This window comes from Atractosteus spatula, chromosome 25 (genome assembly GCF_055471065.1).
Source record: "Atractosteus spatula isolate fAtrSpa1 chromosome 25, fAtrSpa1.hap1, whole genome shotgun sequence".
NCBI classification, from domain to species: domain Eukaryota; kingdom Metazoa; phylum Chordata; class Actinopteri; order Semionotiformes; family Lepisosteidae; genus Atractosteus; species Atractosteus spatula.
In genome coordinates, this window is record NC_142730.1 from 8109027 (window position 1) to 8127660 (window position 18634).

At 50.6% G+C, this 18634-nt stretch overlaps 1 protein-coding gene across 9 annotated transcripts in view; it reads left to right on the forward strand.

The window, feature by feature from the left end:
• The window catches only part of mef2d (myocyte enhancer factor 2d), a 78490-nt gene extending 69784 nt beyond the window's left edge, over positions 1 to 8706 (forward strand). For 8 of the 9 annotated variants that reach the window (XM_088904940.1, XM_088904942.1, XM_088904939.1 and 5 more), the window contains one exon: positions 3225 to 8706. In XM_088904940.1, the coding sequence (XP_088761066.1) occupies positions 3225 to 3585 (361 nt within the window). In that variant the 3' untranslated portion in view covers positions 3586 to 8706. The remainder of the gene's footprint in view (positions 1 to 3224) is intronic. The other variant, XM_088904948.1, reaches the window with a different exon arrangement.
• Positions 8707 to 18634: the final 9928 nt, after the last annotated feature.

Genomic DNA, 18634 nt, shown 5'->3' on the forward strand with positions numbered 1-18634 from the left:
TTTTGCGCAGACCACCTTGGTAATATCTGGTGGCCTGGCCTAGGGTCTGACAGCAGAATTATGGTATCCATTGCCACAAGCACTGAAAATCCTGACAATTCTACTGAATTTGGCAGAAGGTGTTATAAAATGCAGCAGAGCTTTTTGGAATGTGTACTTATTCATATAAATACATATGTATGTAAGATGTGTTCAAAGTGAAGGAGGAGCAGCTCACCGACGCATTACGGCTTCAGCCCACCGATCAGTAATATTCTGTGATGTATTCCCAGTTGTACTGTCCCTTCGAAAATGAAAACTTCCCTGCTGCACGGAGAGAACCTGTCATGCAGGATGAGAAAAAGAAGGAAGGGAGATGGGCTGTGCTTTGCCTGAGTCAGTCTGTTCACTGACTACCCCTTTAAAGAGTCCCAATGTGCAGAATGAATGAAAACTTCCTAACGTGCTTTGAAGTGTCTCTTTTTGATGCAGTATGGAGGAAATTAACAAATGAGTGTGTGTGCTTGCATGCAGAGGCTCAGATACACAGATCTGGCCCCCCCGATCTCCAGCCTTGATTGTGTCTACTGGCTTTATTGTGCAGTGGTGTGTGTTGCTGTAATGTGCCAGCAGAGGTCACTGGGAGCCAGGAGGAAGTTTTTTTTTAAAACGTTCTTCCGTTTTCTGGAAGATGTTTGCCCTGCAATATTAATTCTCCTCTGTTTGTTAGATCATTCTTAGGCCTGGCCTTACCATTGCAGCATTTAATACAAACACAAACAGATTCTCTAAATCAAAGAAGTGATGCATGGGAAGGATATCACTGTTCACAAGTTGTAGTTTAATAAAGCCCCACTTTATGATGAATATAAGCAACGTTACAAGCGAGAGGAGGCCATTAGGCACGTCTAGCCCACTTGGTAGTGAAGAGTTAATTGATCTCAGGATCTCATCTGGCAGTTTCTTGAAAGAAGCCAGAGTATCGGCTTCAACAACATGACTGGGCAGTTTGTTCCACACCCCCACCACCCCTTTGTGTAAAAAGATGCCTCTTTTCTTAGTTGTAAAAGCACTTCCACCCAGTTTCCCACTTGTGCCGTCTGGTTTTTGGTTGACGGCTCATTTTGAAGACGTCTGCTGGGTTGATTTTGCCAGTGCCCTGGAGGATGTTGAATATTGGTATCTTGTCTCCTCGTAGTCTTCTCTGTTCAAGACTGACAGGGCTGAGTCCTTTCAGCCTGTCAAGAGTAGGACAGTCCCTACAGCATTCCTTTAGATTATTGGCACAGACTACTTTTCAACAAAGTAAGGGACCCTCCAGGATGGTGAGGAGGTGGTCTCTCGAGAGAGACTTCTGCAGCTAGACCGTTATTCTGCAGGTTTTAGAGGATTTGAAGACTCCTGTGCTTGATCAGGTTCCTGACTGGGCCTTCTCATTTAGTTTCAGTGAAGTGGTTAAGTTGCTGGTACCTCTGATTTGAAATCATAACATTACCACTAGGCTCGTGATTCTAAGCCACCGGCTCCTCTACTGTCCATTATGTCAGAGCTCTTCATGACTTAATTGAATCAATGATGGACTTGATTGCCCTTAATTGCGTGCGTTTCCGAAACGAGTCATTGTTTCCATTGCGTTCCGTAACTCGGAAGCCCTGCAGGACTGTGGCTCTCCAGCAGCAAAAGAAAGGAGCTCTTCCCCGGACCAGTCAAGCTCTGTATAAATTTACTAACCAGTACATTTGAGCTGTCAGGGGCTACTGGCATCTCTCATCACCTGATGAGAGCTGGAATTAGCTGTGAATGCAGAGGTACCGCTCTGCGCTAATTAAATCCCATATACAGTGGGCTGACAACAGTGCCGTATACATGGACCTCCTGCATAGTGTGTAGTGTAGTTTAATAATAATTGCTTACACTTTTATATAGCACTTTTCTGGACACTCCTCTCAAACCGCTTTACCCGAATTGGGGATCCCCTCCACCGCCACCAGCGTGCAGCCCCACCTGGATGATGCAACAGCAGCCATAGTGCGCCCAGTACGCTCACCACACACCAGCTCGCAGTTTGTGTATCTCTGGTTAAAGGACATATCTGGACTAGGGTTCACTTAGGACAGTAGATTGTAAGTCATAAGTCATACGCCACCTGTGGTTGGCACTGCCAGCAGATGTATTGTAGAATTGTGCTGTCAGTAATGTGCAGTAGTGTAGAGGAGGAGAGTGTCTGGAATTGTGCAGTTGTGCGGTAAACTAAACGTTGGCTGATAGAGTTCCACCTTTATATTTTGTCAGTTCGGGAGCATGTGTGCTCCCTCCTAAGGCCCTCGATACACGTGTGTTAGCTGGCTGTCAGACGGCTTTGGAAGCATGCGTTTGTGATCTGCGTGTGGAGTTCGACCCATTCTGGGCTCAGCAGGCCAGCCCTCCCAGATCACTGTTTGTGTATCCCACGGGGCCGTGCAGCGTGAGGAGGGCTCAGATGCTATCCCATGCTCTGTTGCAGGCTAGCCTTGTGAGGCCCCGCTGGCGGGGGCTGAACTGAAAACACTGCCCCCTGCAGGAGACGGGGCCAAATGGCTACCTCCTAGTCCAAGCTAGCAGTGCTGTGCCCCTCTGCTTTGTCTGCCTGTTAGACCTTAACTCCAGAAACGTCAGACGTTTGATGACCTTCCTGCGCTTGATTTTGGAGATTTTGGATATTTTCTGAACCTATTGTTGTTAATGCAGAGAATCCCGGGACTCGGACCCGGAGAATATTGTTTCAGACCCAGCTGTTTGTTTCATGCGCCATCCCTAACTTCAGCAGCAGTGGTCCCGGATATTTCCTTACAGATTCCATCCCAAACTGTTTTTTGACCCACGCCTCCTCTATTATGCGTTCTCTGCACTTTGTTATTCTCAGGAGATCAGGAATAATTGCTGGAAATGTGTCTGAACAGCATGAATAATGGAAAGCAAGTGACACAGTAGGACGCGTTGCAGATGATGGGGAGGAAGTGTTGTGGGGGAAGCATTTTCCTGTCGCACGGGGCTCTGAACCCCATCAGGACAGCACGAAGCCATGATATGTACCCCCCTCCCCCCTTTGTTTATGTGTTATGCAGAAATGTAAAATGCCTGTTTGAGATTTTTGAAAGGAAACTCCTGTATAAGATATGAGAATGTGAGACGGACGCAGAAAAACGAGACTGACAATAACGAAAGCGTGTTTCTTGTCTCTCTTTCTCTCCCCCCCCCCCCTCCAGGCCTGCCAGCCACATACCTCAGAGCGCCACGCTGACCGTGAACACCAACCCCAGCATCAGCATCAAGTCCGAGCCCGTGTCCCCGAACCGCGACCGCAGCACGCCCTGCTCCTCGGCCGGCACCGTGCTGGCCGCTGCCCCCTACCCGGGCGCCCTGCGGCTGGAGCCCACGGGCCGCTCGCCCGTCGACAGCCTGAGCAGCAACGGCAGCTCCTACGAGGGCAGCGACCGCGACGACGCCCAGTCCCGCCAGCCGGACCCCGGCTTCGGCCCCGGCATGGCCCTCCTGCGGCCCGCCGGCGAGCCCGAGCAGGAGGGCGCCAGCGTCAAGCGCATGAGACTGGACGCCTGGGTCACATAACGCCCCCGCCCCCCACCCCCCGCTCCCCCTCGCTGACCTCCTCCCCTCCCCCCACCCCTCCCCCACTGCTGCCCCCCGCACACCCCCCCCTCAGCCACGGGCTGCCCCACCTCCACCCTCTCCGCCCAGGGGCAAGAGGGCGGGGCAGGGCTCGGGGGTCCGAGTCCCCAAACCGCCCGAACCCACTCATGCTCATGCTCAGAACCAGCCCGGCCTGAGCCGTCGCGGTCCGGCCTCCGTGAGCGCGGCGGGGGGGGCTGCTGTGCGCGCAAAGTCAGGGCCGTGGGTTGGCACAAAACGCCCCCCGGAAAGGAAGAGAGAAGCACTGGTGTCTCCACCTAGTGGAAACACGGGTCGGGAGATGAGCTCCGGGTGCGAGGCGTTTCCCCCCGAGTCACCCCCGGTCTGCGAGCGGCAGGCCGGTGTGTTTTCCGAGTTGGGTTGTTTTGGTGTTTTGCGGTCCGGTGGAGACGGAATGCCGTTCGGGGCGAAGCGCATCCCGGCCTGCGTTTAGAGAGGGGAGGGGGGCGGTTTTGCTCCTTGAGAGGGTCCTCCGGGTCTGTTTCGGGTCTTTGCGAGAGGGCGGCCCGACCCGCGTGATTTTCCTGGGCGGAGACGGGGTGGCGTGGCAGTGGGAGGGGTAGACACGCGTGTTTTTTTTTTTTATAGACGCGATGGCTCGCGTGTCTCACGAACCAGACCCCGAGCCCCCCGCCCCCTCGCGCCCACCGGAGGCGCTCGCAGCCCCGCACAAACAGGACTCGAGATCCCTTTCGCAGTCTTGCCTCTTGCACTTAACTCGCCTGTGTTTCGGCTCCAAAATAAAAATAAAAAAAACAACTTGCGCGGTGGGTCGACAAGTCGAAAAAGCTCTGCGGCGGCTTCTGCGCGCCTCGCCTGTCGCGGCGGTCAAGCCGAGACCGGGTGAGTCCAGGCAGTCCCGGACTTACCGGAGGCTCTTCAGCAGCTCCAGCCGCACCTCTGGAGAAACCACGGCCAGGCTCAGCCGGCCGGAGGAGGAGCTGGGCGGGCGCCCGCCGGGGTTTGAAAAGTGCCGGCCGTGGAAATACAGAGAAGACTAAGCCCACTTCTAATCGCTCGAGTCGCGACGGATCCTATATTGTTTCCCCCTACATTTTCAGTAGAACATTTGATCCCTTCCAGTTTTGTTTTGTTTTTGGGGAGGGCCGCAGCGAAACCCGACAACCATGCTGAAAACGGGAAGCAAGCCGTGACGGACAATATGAAGCGCACTAGGCGGGCGGCGCGATGCGCCAGCCTCGGCACGGTTTTGTTTTTTTTTTTATGGGGTGGAGAAAAAATCGCCAAAACTGAAGAGAACAGCTGCTGCAATAGTTTTGCGAAATTCTTGGCTCTCAGTGCCGTAGCTGGAGCAGCCCTCCCCCAGCTCAGACATTTATATTGTGTCACGTGGCTGCTGAAATCAGGTGAACTTTAGTCAGATGATCCAGTAACTTTTCTGTTCGTAATTGAAAAAGCTTGAATTGTGAGGGGGGTGGGAGCGAGGAGCGGTGTACATACGCGGGGGTGTGTTCGTGGTTCCTGTACAGACAGCTTAGCGTTTCTGTCCGGGGGGGGGGTATTTTTAAGGTTCTAGAAGGCATTGGAACTACATAGGTTTTTAAAAGGAATAAAAATGTGTGAAATGTGGGCAGAAATAGACAATAGGGATTTGTATTTATATATTCTCATATATTTTGCAGGACATCCCTAGAAACGTCAATGGTGTTGATTCTCAGTGGATCTGTCTATATATTTATGTATATATATAAATATATGTGTAAGATGTTATGGGCAAAGATGCAAGCAGGGCTGCAGTGGCATCAGCTGGGGTGGGGGGGGTATTGTATTGGACCTTTGACCTTGTGATCACGTGACAGGTAGGAAGCTGAAAAGCAACTTGCATCCATTTTCGAAAGCCGGGGGGGGGTCTTTCAGCATCTTGGGGCTCCCTCCAAATCCGTCTCCATGCCTGTGCAGGAGGGCATTCGTCCACCCCCACCCCCTGTCTCTTGTGTGCCACCTCTTGGCCACTCCTTGAATTCGATTTTATTTTATAGGACATATAGCCAGTTTTTCACCCCCATACCCCCTTATTTTAATGTCGTAGTGGCTGACCCCTGCTGGCCAGACTGGGCGTAACATGTATGAGGCCTCTTCCTGACATTGGCTAATACTGAACTTCCTGTCCTGCAGGATGTGTAGAGTGCACCCAGCGTAGGAGACTGTTAGTTAGGGGCATAGCATCTCTCAGCTTAAGGAGAGGAAGTGTCAGGTGGGAAGATAAATGAGGTTGCACATGTTGGAGTGCACAGTGCTTCACAGAAGTAATGAATGTACCACAACGTTCTCCTCTCAGGCCTGCGTTTTAAAAATAGCATTGTTGGCAATTTCATGAGAAATAAGCCAGTACTGACATCTTAACACTACCCTTTAAGGTATTTTCAGTTTTTAAAAATCTGAAGATGTTAATGGTTGGTGGCCTGTCATTGGCTTATAAGATGTGCTGTATTAAAATAAAATACAGTAAGGCTCACTGTGTGAGTTGCCCCGAGAGGAGTGTTTCATGGTACCTTTGCCCACACTGCCAGTGCATTCTATCTATAGGCTTGTGCGACTCAAATTTCCTTCCTCTAGCACATTTCCTGCCAGCAGCCAGAACAGAGGATACAGAATATACACCAAACTGCAAATTATGGGTAAACTGTCATTGATTTTTTTTTCTGGGGTTTTCCCCACATCCAGAGGTAGTGACAAGTTCCGAAATTGTTTAGCGTCCCTTTCAAAGACCCAATTCCTTCTCCTGCTGAGATGACAAAAGCAGAAATGGCATCGGGCCAGCCTCCTCGTTCCGGGATAAGCCTTCGCCCAGAACGTACGAGTTGCTTGGTCTTTCATTACCAGGCTGCAGAGTAAACTTGAATTCCCCAGAATCTGGAGCCCCAAAGGTGTTTCCGTCCCTCGGCTGATTTCAAGGGCAGGTTCTAGAAACTGTGGAGTACGCTTTTCCCCAGTGGGCGGAGGTGGTTTCAGGTCAGCGCTGGATTTTCGAACAGAGAAAAAAAAAAATCTCGGCCCTCTCTTAAAAAAAAATCTGAGCCCCCCCCCCCCCCCCCTGCGTGGGGGTGGCGATTCCTCAGGCATGGAAAGGCAAGGCACGACGTTCCTTCTCTTGCTCGCTGCCGGGTCCGAACTCCCCGTTCCCCTGCTCCGCACCGCCTCTGTCCACACTGACGTCACGTCCCGACTCCTGCCGCGCAGCGGTTAACCTGGTCGGTCGGGAGTGAACCGTGCAGACGGCAGTTTGCTGCTAGAGAGACGACCGCTTCGCTTTCCATGACCTTCTGGAGGCCCTCAAACGAACCAAAGTGGCACCCTCTGCTCTTCTTGTCTGCTCGTTCCTTAACGTGCCTGAGCTTTCTGTAACCCGCGTTCTGTCCGATGTTCCGGAGTCGTTTCTCGGCTGCCTTGAGTGCTACAGCCTCCCAGAAGACTTCTCAGGAAGTGCCGAGGGGAGCCAATTCGGCGTTGCACACAGGTGACAGCTCGTGCAACGTCGATTGGCTACCCCCGATTCACTTCCTGCGCATCGTTAATAAGCTGTCCCGCAGGTTGAGCTGGAGCTTGTTCAAGGTGCGGTGCGATATCGTCAGAAACAACAGAGGAACGAGGCAGGGCAGATTACAGGAGGTCGCAAGGGTGGGCGAACTCGATGACAAACAGCAGCTTTGATTTTTTTTTTTGGTCTTTGCCCCGATTTGAGGGGGGGCTCTGTTCATTTTCTGTTTCTGACGGCGGCGGTGACGCAAATGACTAAATTGGAGAAGGGGGGCGCTATTGCAGAACTGGGGAATTGTGACTGGCAGAGTGAGCACACGACGCGAACACTTCCGCCTGAAATGCGCGCCAAACGGTGGCAGAAATGGCGGTAAAGTAAAGTAAGGAACGGTCATGCGCCAAGACCCCCTTTGCAGGCATCCATAAGTTCAGTGCGGTTTTTCTCTGCCTTTTCCTTCGATCAGGACACAGAGCTGGTCGGTTCAGCACTCGCTCACTCGTCGATAGAGCCGCGCTATCATTATGTGTCACTTTCAGCACCGGCGTTAGCGATTTTTCTTGTATAGAGCTCTGATATTGTTTCTTCTTCGAGTACAGAAGTATCTGGAAAATCGATGTAATCTATCTGAACGACAATCTTAACAGTTAAACCTACGCCCCTGTTAACGGTGTAAAACGACGTTTTTAGAATATCACTCATTTTCTAGTGTTAATTTGTGCTGGTGACAGTTCTGTTGTTCATTTTTTTTTATTATTATTATTACTGAAGAGAAGCGATTATTTTATTTTCTGCCGTTTCGTGTAGGGTAGCCGTCTTATTTGATTTTTTGATTTTATTTTATTATATATAAATATATATAAATATTATATTTTTTCTGTTTTCTTTTGTTTTTTTTTCTTCAAAAGGGGTGTCGCTAAAATTGCACGGTTTATTATAAAAATAAAGCGATTATAATAATGTTAGTAAATATGACATAATGGAGGAAAACATTCAAGACATTATAAGAACTACCAGTTCAATGCTGCAATTTTTAGTGGAAATGTAAAATACGTAAATACGGAATAAAGTTGAAAAATGACTTAATTTATTTCTGACCAGAAAACACAACTATGACTTAAAAATGTAAATGCATGGGTTGAAAACAAGCAAACGGATAATCAACATTTAAAAAAAAAAATTAAACGTATTACAAAAAATATAAACCTCAAAAGTTTAAAAAATGTAGCTGAAAAAAAGTTTAAAAAAGAAGAAAATTATAGCTAATATATTGTGTTCGGCTAGTCTGCTTCTGAGTTTTGTTGTATAAAAAAATTTAAAATGTTTTTTTTCCTGTTGTTTTTGGAGAATGATATACAATTTGTGTATATTTTCATAAACAAAGTATGCACTGATATGTTATTAAAAATTCTATACTGCTTTTACAAAAAAAAGTGTTTGTTATTGTACCAAAGTATCCATTTGTTCCTTGAACCTTTCCCTTTTTGCGTATGTTTTACCGTATTTTATATATTAAATAGACAAGTTGACTTAAAAAAGAAAAACAATTGTGCATCTTTTTTCTTTCGTCCGTGTCCCACGCCTGGCGGGCAGTGCGCGACCCGTGTCTGCCTGACGGGCAGGTTTGCGTCCGCTGGGAATCGCCGGGGCGACATTGCTGTAACATGTTCCAGTAGGCCACAAAGGAACAAGTTAAAGGTTTATTCCTGTGCTGAAAGGAGACGAAAGGAAACGCAACGTTTCGGCTGTGGGGCCTTCTTCGGAACACCTTTTCCCTCGAGTCCGACACCACCCCGAGTAACACCCCGTAGTAACACTACGGCTCACGCCCGAAGAAGGCCCCACAGCCGAAACGCTGCGTTCCCTTTCTTCTCTTTTCAGCCTGGAATAAACCTATGACGTGCTCCGTCGCTGTCACGTGTTTGGAGTCTGTCGCGCCTTTCTCAGCTCTCGCGTTAGCACGCAGTTCTCTGTTCTGGGCATCAGCGTGCACACGGGTTTCCCAGTCCAGCTTCTAAGAACTGGGACACTTACTATTGATGAACTGTTGGTAAATTACGGAAGCGTATGGCTGCCATCACGGAAAAGAAAAATCCGGATTTATGCTTAATAACGTGAAATCGCATTGTCCCGTACTTCACGCCATCGCGCAATACAATCAGACAATCGCTACATGAGCATTAGCCGACTCCAGTTTGAAGCAGCGGCATCCATTCCACAGCACGCTTTTTCTTAATAATAATAAAAATAATAATTGCTTACACTTATTTAGCGCTTTTCTGGACACTCCACTCAAAGCGCTTTACAGGTAATGGGGATCCCCTCCAGCACCACCAATGTGCAGCCCCACCTGGTGGATAGATTACAAGTGCGATTAGATTACAAAATGGCTAGAATGAGTGTGTTCACATTAGGTACAAACCAACATTTCATTAGGACGAAACCCCAGTGGAAAGCGAGTCCGTGAGCATTCTGCAGCGCAAAGCACAGCTCCAGCTTCTATCTGCTTCAGTCATTACACGATGTAGCACATAGCTCGTACACTCCATAGATCAATGCTATCTCGTAATTAAGGGATCATTTTATCGTTAGTTCGAGATAATTCAGGATTTTTTTTTATCTTGCTAGCAGCAATGCGTGTCCGTTAAAATCGCCTGCTTATTTCAGCGGTTTGAACTCCGGGCTGTATGCCGCCTTGCGCCCATTGCTTGCCGGGATAGGCGCCGGCCCCCCGGCGGTCCCGCGCTGGACGAAGCGCTCAGAAGACGAGCGGATAGTTCAGCTGTCAAACTGGGAACTGGCAGTGTCATGGCCGTTTAAAAACCGGGTACTCACTGGGGTTCGGCCGAAGACCTGGACTGGAAATCTCCGGCTTTTTGAAGGCGAAACGAAATGTTGCAGAAGGTAGTAGTTCAGGTGTGGCAGCTGCGTCAGCATGCGTAGGCTGCAAAGGAACAAGTAATAGGTTTATTCCATGCTGAAAAAAAGAAGAAAGAGAACACAACGTTTCGGCCGTGGAGCCTTCTTCAGGTGTGGCTCCACGGCCGAAACGTTGTGTTGCAGAAGGTAGGTGGCGAACGTCTTGGTTGCTCGGGCGCGGCAGAGTCCAGTCGACACCTGCAGCCTGGAGCCTCGCCTAGCCTGCGTGAGGCAGAGGGGCCGAAACGCGCGTCCGCCATGTCCAGCCGCTGACCTCCGTGTGCTAGGGGCTCTCCCTGCTGAGGCACAGGGCCGCTCTGGACCAAGAGGACTGTGGACTGTCGCCCCCTGCCCGCCCCAGCCTCAATGCGCACGCTGGCGGGTCGGGTAACGGACGGATGGGCGGAGCAGCAGGCAAGTCGTGCAGGAGCCGATCTGTAATAGGAAGCTGTGGGAAATGCTTTCCTTGACGTAGCAACTACACACACACACACAACATGATGACGTTTCAAAAACATATTGCCCTTAGCAGACTTATTAATTTTCCTACGTAATCTCTCTTGCAAGTAGTTTGCAACTGTAATGACCTTTTTGTTTAGAAAGAGCTTTCCCCAGCACTGCGGAGGAGCTTTTCTGCGCTGTTGTGTAAGAGAGGTGATTGATTACCTAAAGGAGTTTGTAACAAAAATTCCCAATTCCAAATTTGATCGGGTTCAACATGAAAGTAATCAACGATTCAAAGTGTTCTGAGCTCCATGTGTGTTAGAGTTAGTGTAGCTTCGCCCCTTGTCCACAAGATGGCGATATGGCGCCACGTTAAAGACCGAACTCGGCGAAAGCAATCCTTCCTTCTACAACCTCCACCCCTTCTTTCACGATTCCTGAACTTGGAGGACAGATCTCACTCCCCCGCAGCCCATCCGTGTCGCATATTTCATCCCAGTTTCTTAAAACGCCAAAAGACTGATTTTAGTTCGCATTGTCCTTCCCTCCTGAGCAAAGCGCACGTGATTTTCCGATTAGCTGCTGTCAGAACCTTCGTACGTTTTAAAAGAAGTACGAAAGCGGGTCTCGCGACTGACGGCGTGGCTGTGGAGGAGACACAGACAGACCTGTTCATTGATTTCTTATGGATTCATCTAGTTTTTATAGGCATGGGTGTGAGCAGTACGGGTTTATGGTGGAACTGGTTTTCTGTGCGCCGGAGCGGCGAGCTCGGAAAGCCCAGTTCTCCGAGCCAGCCGAGCCGAGCCGAGCCGTGGCGAACTTCCAAGCTCCGCGACTCTGAGAGGAAGCGGGAGGAGGTGGTGGGCGGGGGGGTGACTTCACCGTGATCTCATCCTGCGGGAATGAGTGAGAAACTGGTGTTTTGTGGAAACTGGAAAGCGCTTGTCTGAGGCGTGCAGTGTCCCACCGAGGGGGGTGTGTGTGTGTGTGTGAGTTGTGTATCGACGCGTGTTGGTGATGTTGCGTGGGAATCAGAGTATATCTGTGTGTGTGTGTGGAGCTCTATTATCAGGCTAGAGCTCGCACCCCCCAGCCCTCAGGAATACGCGCCGAGGACGGGGGAAAGCCGATGGAAGGAGGTCTGTGCGAGGCGAGCGCACAACCCGGCCTGTGCTGGAGGAAGGAGAGAGGAATGCCGTCTTTCAGGCCGAGGGCTATTGAAAGAGGGGATTGACACGGAGAGGGAGGGGGGTGTCAGTCCGCTGTCTTCTTCCCCCCCCCCAATTGGCAAGCAAGCAGGTGGCGCCCCTCTCTCCTCACTTTCTTCCGCGTCGCTCTTCTGCGGCTCTGCTCTCTTTCCGTCTCCCTTTGTCGGGTTGTTGGTGTCTCTCTCTCTCTTCCTCCTTCGGAGCTTCTCCTCCAGCCCAAATTCATCCTCCCTTCCGCCTTCTGCCCCCTCCTCCTCCTCTACCTCTCCTCTACCCTCTTTCCTTCGTTCTTGTCTCCTGTCACTGACGCTGCGGGGTATGGACCTGGCGGAGGGGGTTAATTAAGCAAAAGCCGAAAGGCGAGACAATACGGTGCAGCAGCCCAGGAAGGTTAGAATAAACCCCCACGCACTAGAGGGCACGAGTCCGGCAGCAGCAGCTCATGCGGGTTAATTCTGAAGTGTTGACCTCAGCCCGGAGCTGACCGGGAGCGCAGAGGCCTCGTGATTAGAAGTGGTTACGAGACAGATATTTAAGTGCCCTCTGCCTGCTGCCAGCCCGGGGTTAATGGCTGTGTTTGACTTAATTGTACGCTTCGGCTGTGCTGTCAATGCAGGGCTTTGTGAATCGACCTTAATATAGAAGCCCGTGTTCACCGCACTGACTTCATCCCCGGGTAAGAAAGGGACTGACGACACTTTTGTGTCTCCCTTGTTTTTTAAAGAAGGGGGGGCAGTCGGCGGAGACAACAGAGGCTCGCGGTCTTTCGGCGACAGCTGAGCGATCCCGGGGGATGAACGCGAGCCCGGAGGTGCCTGCCCGAATTCCCCCGGCAGCTCCGGCAGCTCCAGATGTCCATGGACAGCAGTCTGGGGAGGAGATCCCTGGGGACACTGCCAGACAGCCAGAGGAGAAGGAGGCCATTTGCTCACCCGGCCTGTTCGGTAGTTAGAAGTGAATTGATCCCAGGATGTCCTCCTGCTGTGTATTAAAGAAGTCAGGGTATTGGCTTCAACAATTTAGCTGGTTAGCTTGTTCCACACTCCCACCACCCTTTGTGTAAAGAAGAGCCCCCCACCCCCGCTTGTTCACAGTCCTGCAGTCTGTTTTATCTTCACTCTGTGCCAGGAGGGGCTCTACTTGTTGTAGTTCCCTGTATTTTCTGTCCTATGTTGGATGTTTGTTTTTTGAATGATCAAAAGCAAGATCACCAGTAGGGAACATCCTGAGTAAAGAAACAGTCTGGGCGGTGCGGTGGCGCAGTGCTCAGCATTGCTGACTCACAGTTGTGGGGGTCCTGAATTAAATTCTTGGGGTACAGCGGAGAGTTTGGGTGTTCCATCTGTGTGGAGTTTGCATGTTCTCCCCGTGTTCACGTGGGTCTCCTCCCACAGTCTAAAGACCATGTGGGTGGGTTAATTGGCCCTGGTGTGAGCGCGTGTGTGTGTCTCTCTGCCCTGTGATGGACTGGTGTCCTGGCAGGGATGTACCCTAGCCACCATCCGTGCCTGCAGAATCCTGCCAAGCCTGAATTGAAAGAAGTGGGCAGATGGATGGAAACAATTTTGTTTCTTTACGTAGTGATATTAGGTGGTTAACATTTTCAACCACCCATCACAAGACGTCACTGGTGCCGATGAGTGCCAAAATTTTGAGCGGACCCGAGGGCTCGGGTTCAAGCTGGACAGCGACGGACTCATCTTGACCTGAGAAGATCGTTCTTTCGATTTCTCTGTATATATCCATCCTTTGTGCTTAATTGCATCTGTTCTGTTACTTCTGCAGCTCCTGTACGTCTATATATGTACATGCTGCGTGTGTTGAGCCGTCTGCGGATGACAGATTGTTCTTGACAAGCTCTCTTCTTGATCCGTTCAAGGCTGGGGGACACAGGTGCCGCTGTGGTGGGGTGCGGTCTGCTCGGGAATTTCAGCACCCGGGACAGGGCTGAGACACAGCTGAGAGGCCAGTGCACACTCCTCTGTGGGTTCACCTCCCGTCTCCCCTCTGTCTCAGACATGAGCTCACTGGCTGGACATGACAAAAGGCAGCAGCTGACACTGCCAGCTGACACCGTGGGCAACCAACTGTCAGAGTCACAGTCCCCCCCCCAGCAGCCCAGACACACAAACTGGCACAGGGGCAGTGTGGCAGGGGGCTTATCCAGCTCCTCTCCAAGGCTCTCTATGACTGTAGTGTTTCTGAATCTTTCAGTGAAGGGACCCTAATCCTGATCCTGGTGGGTTTCTGTCTCTCTCTAAAGCAGAGAAGCTGTTAAAACTGGTCTGGCTAAGCCAGTGCTGAGCTGATTCAGTACAACAGGACAGAATTACTATAGATACACCAGCCCTCCAGGTCTCATGCCCCAGCAAGGAAGGGTGGTGGTGAAGAAATAGTGGGATCTGGGGGTGTCGGGAACATGTGGGGTTGCCAGGAACTGAGACCCCCTTTGTAGGTCTTTGCTGTCATCATGTTACCCAAAGCGCTGGACCTCCTAGCCAGATTGAAAATGCTCCCAAGCACTTCTCCTGTATATACAATCAGGCTGGTGTCTGAGGGAGGTTTAATGGGCGCACCTACTCGACACAGCCTGACTGGGGAGCAGAAACTCCAGTGCGTCTGTAAGAATAACTTACACAGCTGTAGAGGGAAAACAATCAGAACTGCTTGTAACTCTTGCACTGTGTCTCTCTTTCTGCTGCTTGTGGATTGGTGGCTTTCAGAGCTCTCCAGCAGGGAGCTGATCCCCCCACATCTGAGTGAAATCGAACCTGCATTCCATGTGCAAAGGAAGGATTTCTGTTCACGTTTTTTTTTTATCCTGCCCTCCCCCAGGAGCGTAGGCTCCGAGATTTAAATATTGTTTGGACTGCTTGTAAAAATAGGTTCCCGACCGCAGCAGCCTGGCGATAGCGCTGTGTTGCAAGGGATTGCATCAGTGGAGTCTGTGCAGGGCTCTTATCACCTCCCACAATGGGCATGACTTGATTCCTGTTTGGCTAGGGAGAAGAATGGAGGGAGCAGGTGTAAGGATGGGTTGGAATGAGCAGCTGCTTTTCCATTCATGCTTCCTTTAAAAATACCCCGGCCTGCCGGAGCTCTCTTACACAGAGAGAGAGGCCACAGAGTCCAGGTTCGGGATGGCCAGCGGGTCTCTGGGTTTCCTAGGTCACTTCAGAGCAGCAGGTCTTGCAGAGGTGGGAGAGGCTGTTGCATTGCTCCCACTGGTCTTCAGAGCCGAGCTGGAATGAAAACCTGCACTGGCTCTCCCAGGACCCGGATTGCACATGAGGATGAGGATGAGATGAGAGTCGGCTAGAGCTGCCAGCTGCCTCCTGCAGCGTTGACCTCAACAACCACAGGAGCCCATGATTTCCCTCCCACCTGTGACCTGTAATTCTTTAATTCAACCAATTGTCTGAATAAGACATTGAATTGTCCCCTATTTGTCCTGACCAAATTTAACCCCTGGCCTTTACCATTTCTGGGAACAATTATTATTATTATTATTATTATTATTATGTCTTCCCCAGTTACTACTTAAAAAGCACCTAGAAAACCCGCAGGGCTCCATTGCTTTCCATTCCTGGCCTGCTGTTAGGAAAAGACTGGAATTCTACACTGTGCGCCAGATGCACCAGACAGGTCTGCAACTCCATTCCACAGTATCTGGAATCCAGCTGGGTTTTACGTGTCTCCTTAAGCTGAATCCAGTCCTTCTGCAGGGAGGTGTGTGAATCCATGTCAGGTTTTACTAGACCCATGCCTCCAGCTACTAAAGACCATAAAACACCTGCTGGATTGTGGATGCTGAGGGCTGGACTGAAGACGTCTTGAAGAAGGTCTGCTGAAGTCCATGCAGTCACACCAGGGGCTCTCAATCCTGGGTCTGGAGTCTGGAGGCAGACAGACAGTAGTATTTTTGTTTTGTGTTTTTTGTTTCAAAAAGGCCCTTAAATGATCTCAGTATTCTGTTTGAGGCCATTTTTTAAATTGCTTCCAGTTCTTAGAAAGCCAAATGAGCTTGGTAATTGGTTTGAATGCTGCGCTGATTAGTGGGTTGTGAATTAGTGGGTTTATCACTTGATCACATATTAAGAGCTATACAAATTCTTAATTGGCTAACTGAAGAGAAATTCAATTAGCCAATTAACCCTGTGTGTTTGAAGTTGTTGTTAATCCATTTTAACTAGGGACTGGACACTCCTGCAAACACACTGACCAGCCCTCTAGGACCAGGACTGGACACTCCTGCAGACACACTGACTGGCCCTCCAGGAGCAGGACTGGACACACTGACTGGCCCTCCAGGACCAGGACTGGGAATCATCCATCCATTTTCCTGCAGACACAGGTCTTCCACTTGTGGGTCACAGGGGAACCAGAGTCTATCCCACCAAGCAACGGGCACAAGGCAGGCTACAGCCTGGACAGAACACCAGTCCATCGCAGTGCAGGCAGACACACACACACTCACACCTGGGCCAATTTTCCCAAGAGACGATTAATCTCCAATTATCCAAGGAGACCAGAGCCCCCGGAGAAAATCCACATGAAGAAGGGAAGAACATGCAAACTCCACACAGACAGCACCCCAGGAATCGGGCCCAGGACACCAGAGGTGTGGGACAGCAATGCTGACCACTGCACCACTGCAGGACAATGGTAGTTTTAGAGACGGGTATGGTGTTTGTCTACCAGGCGGTCTTTAATTATGTTAATAGTTATTTCCTGCTCCTTGTTTCATGAGTCCGTGGTTCGTAACATTTTAAGACGTTGGCAGCTGTTTTTTCCATCTTCATTCCATCTAATTAATGAATAATTGCTTACACTTCTATAGCAGTTTCTTGGACACTCCACTCCAAGCGCTGCACAGGTCATGGGGACACCCCTCCACCACCACCAGTGTGCAGCCCCACCTGGATGATGCTTCCTGGATCTAGCTCCCACAACGGGTTATACGACTTTTCGGCGTTGAAGAAAAGGCCCGTATGATTCAGCGACCAGAGGACGAGAAAAAGAGCAACCTGACAGAAGCGTCTCTCTTCTCCCCGCCAGCCCAGCGAGCGACTCGCCGCTTCCTGGCCGCGGCGGCCGGGCCGGGAGCCACGCGGGTGAGTGGCTGCTGACTCGGTTCTTAAAACGGTTAAGGAGAGGAGCGCACTCCCTGAATAACAGGCATTGTTCTGCAGACCTTACAGATGAATAACGAAAGGGAAGGAGGAGGGGGTGGCCGGGATGTGAAGTCACCCTTTGTCCCCCCCCCCTCACCGCGTGTATTATTCCGCTCAAACCGGCCGTCTCTGTCCTTATAAGGCCGGCCAGCTGCGGAGCGTCGGCTGGCTGGCTGGCTGGCTGGCTGGCTGGGCTCCGTGGTTCCTGTGTTTGCGCTCAGAAACGCTGGGCCTCCAGCCAAGCTCCGTGTGTGGGCCCCCCACGCAGAACTCGCTGGCTCGCTCACTCGCTAGGCCTTTAAGATAACCGGCGCTGAAAAGAAACCGTCACCAGTCAGGCCGCTGGAAAAGAAAGCGATTAATCCGGGTTAATCCGACAGTATCCTGGTGTAGGGTTGAGGGGAGGGGGGGATATTGTACCCCAGGGGACGGTTTTAGTTCATTCCGTTACGCGAGGAAGAGAGGTGTGAATCTTAATGAAATCTAACCAGTGCTCTTAAAATAAAACGCATTACTTTAATACTACCGCCCCCTCACCCCTCCCCTGTCCACCACCCGGCTGTGGGAATCTTTCAGTCCCGCTGCCTGACACGGGACACGGGCGAAATGGACGGGGGGGCTTTACAGATGCATATTTTTGTCGTTTCTTTGGAAGTGCACGGCCGTCCACTTTTGAGAAGTGGAACTAAAACTGTCACCTTTCCTCAACAGCTCATCCCCTTTCACAAAGCAGCCGCAGACCGCGTGAGCCGCCACAGCTGTAGACTGATTTATTTATCTTTACAAAAAGCGAGGCCGTTCATTCCGAGCTGTGGCGCTGTGTCGTGGTTAATGAAGGGGCTCCGATGGCCGCGGGTGAGCGGGACTGCCTCGGACTGCTCTCCCCCAGAGCTCTTGCAGGGGGGATCGGGGGAGCGCCGAGCGGTGCAATTGATGAACGGGACGGGATTGATACCGGAAGTACGTCACAGCCTCGCCGATCGTACACGCCGGGGAAAGTCACCCGTGGCGCTGTAACGGTTTTGACCTCCCACGAAAAATAGCTTTTCTCCCAACTCCAGCCCATACCGGTTTATTTCCCATTACCAAATGCCTGAAAACATGGGTCTCTGCAAATAATGCTTTTACCCGAGGGCTTTTATCCATGTGTTTTTAGTCCAGACACATTTTTATTTACAATGGTTTTTAGAAAGCCATTGATTAATTTAGTACCCGTGTCTGCTCTATTTTCTTTTTCCTCGCTTCTGGTCGTTTGTTTTTCGTACATGTACTTATTTTGTATTCCGACCATTTTATGACTGTGTTTATTTCTACACCTACTGAAAAGCTCCTTGAGATGCTACTTTTAAAGGCGCTATGTAAAATATGTTTTAAAATAATATTACATATTCTAGAAATACACAGCCTGGGGCACTATCGGCTCTTGGTGCCCCTGGAGGGGTAATTAAACTACAAGCTCAGTTTAGCCGCGGTCTAGCGCTCGGCTGACCCACCGACTCCCCCTCGATCAGGAGAAACCTTGCCCCCCACCTCGCTAGCAACCCCCCCGTGAGTAAAACCAGTATTGGTGTGTGCTGGCGGCACTGTAGCTCTTACGCACTGTTAAACTGTGGCTAATAACATTACAAATGACCCAGGCTGGATCTGATTTATTTCTTTCGATATTTGTATTTCACACAGCGACTCCCAGGTGCTGTAGAAGTCTATTCGATGCGCTTTGCTCG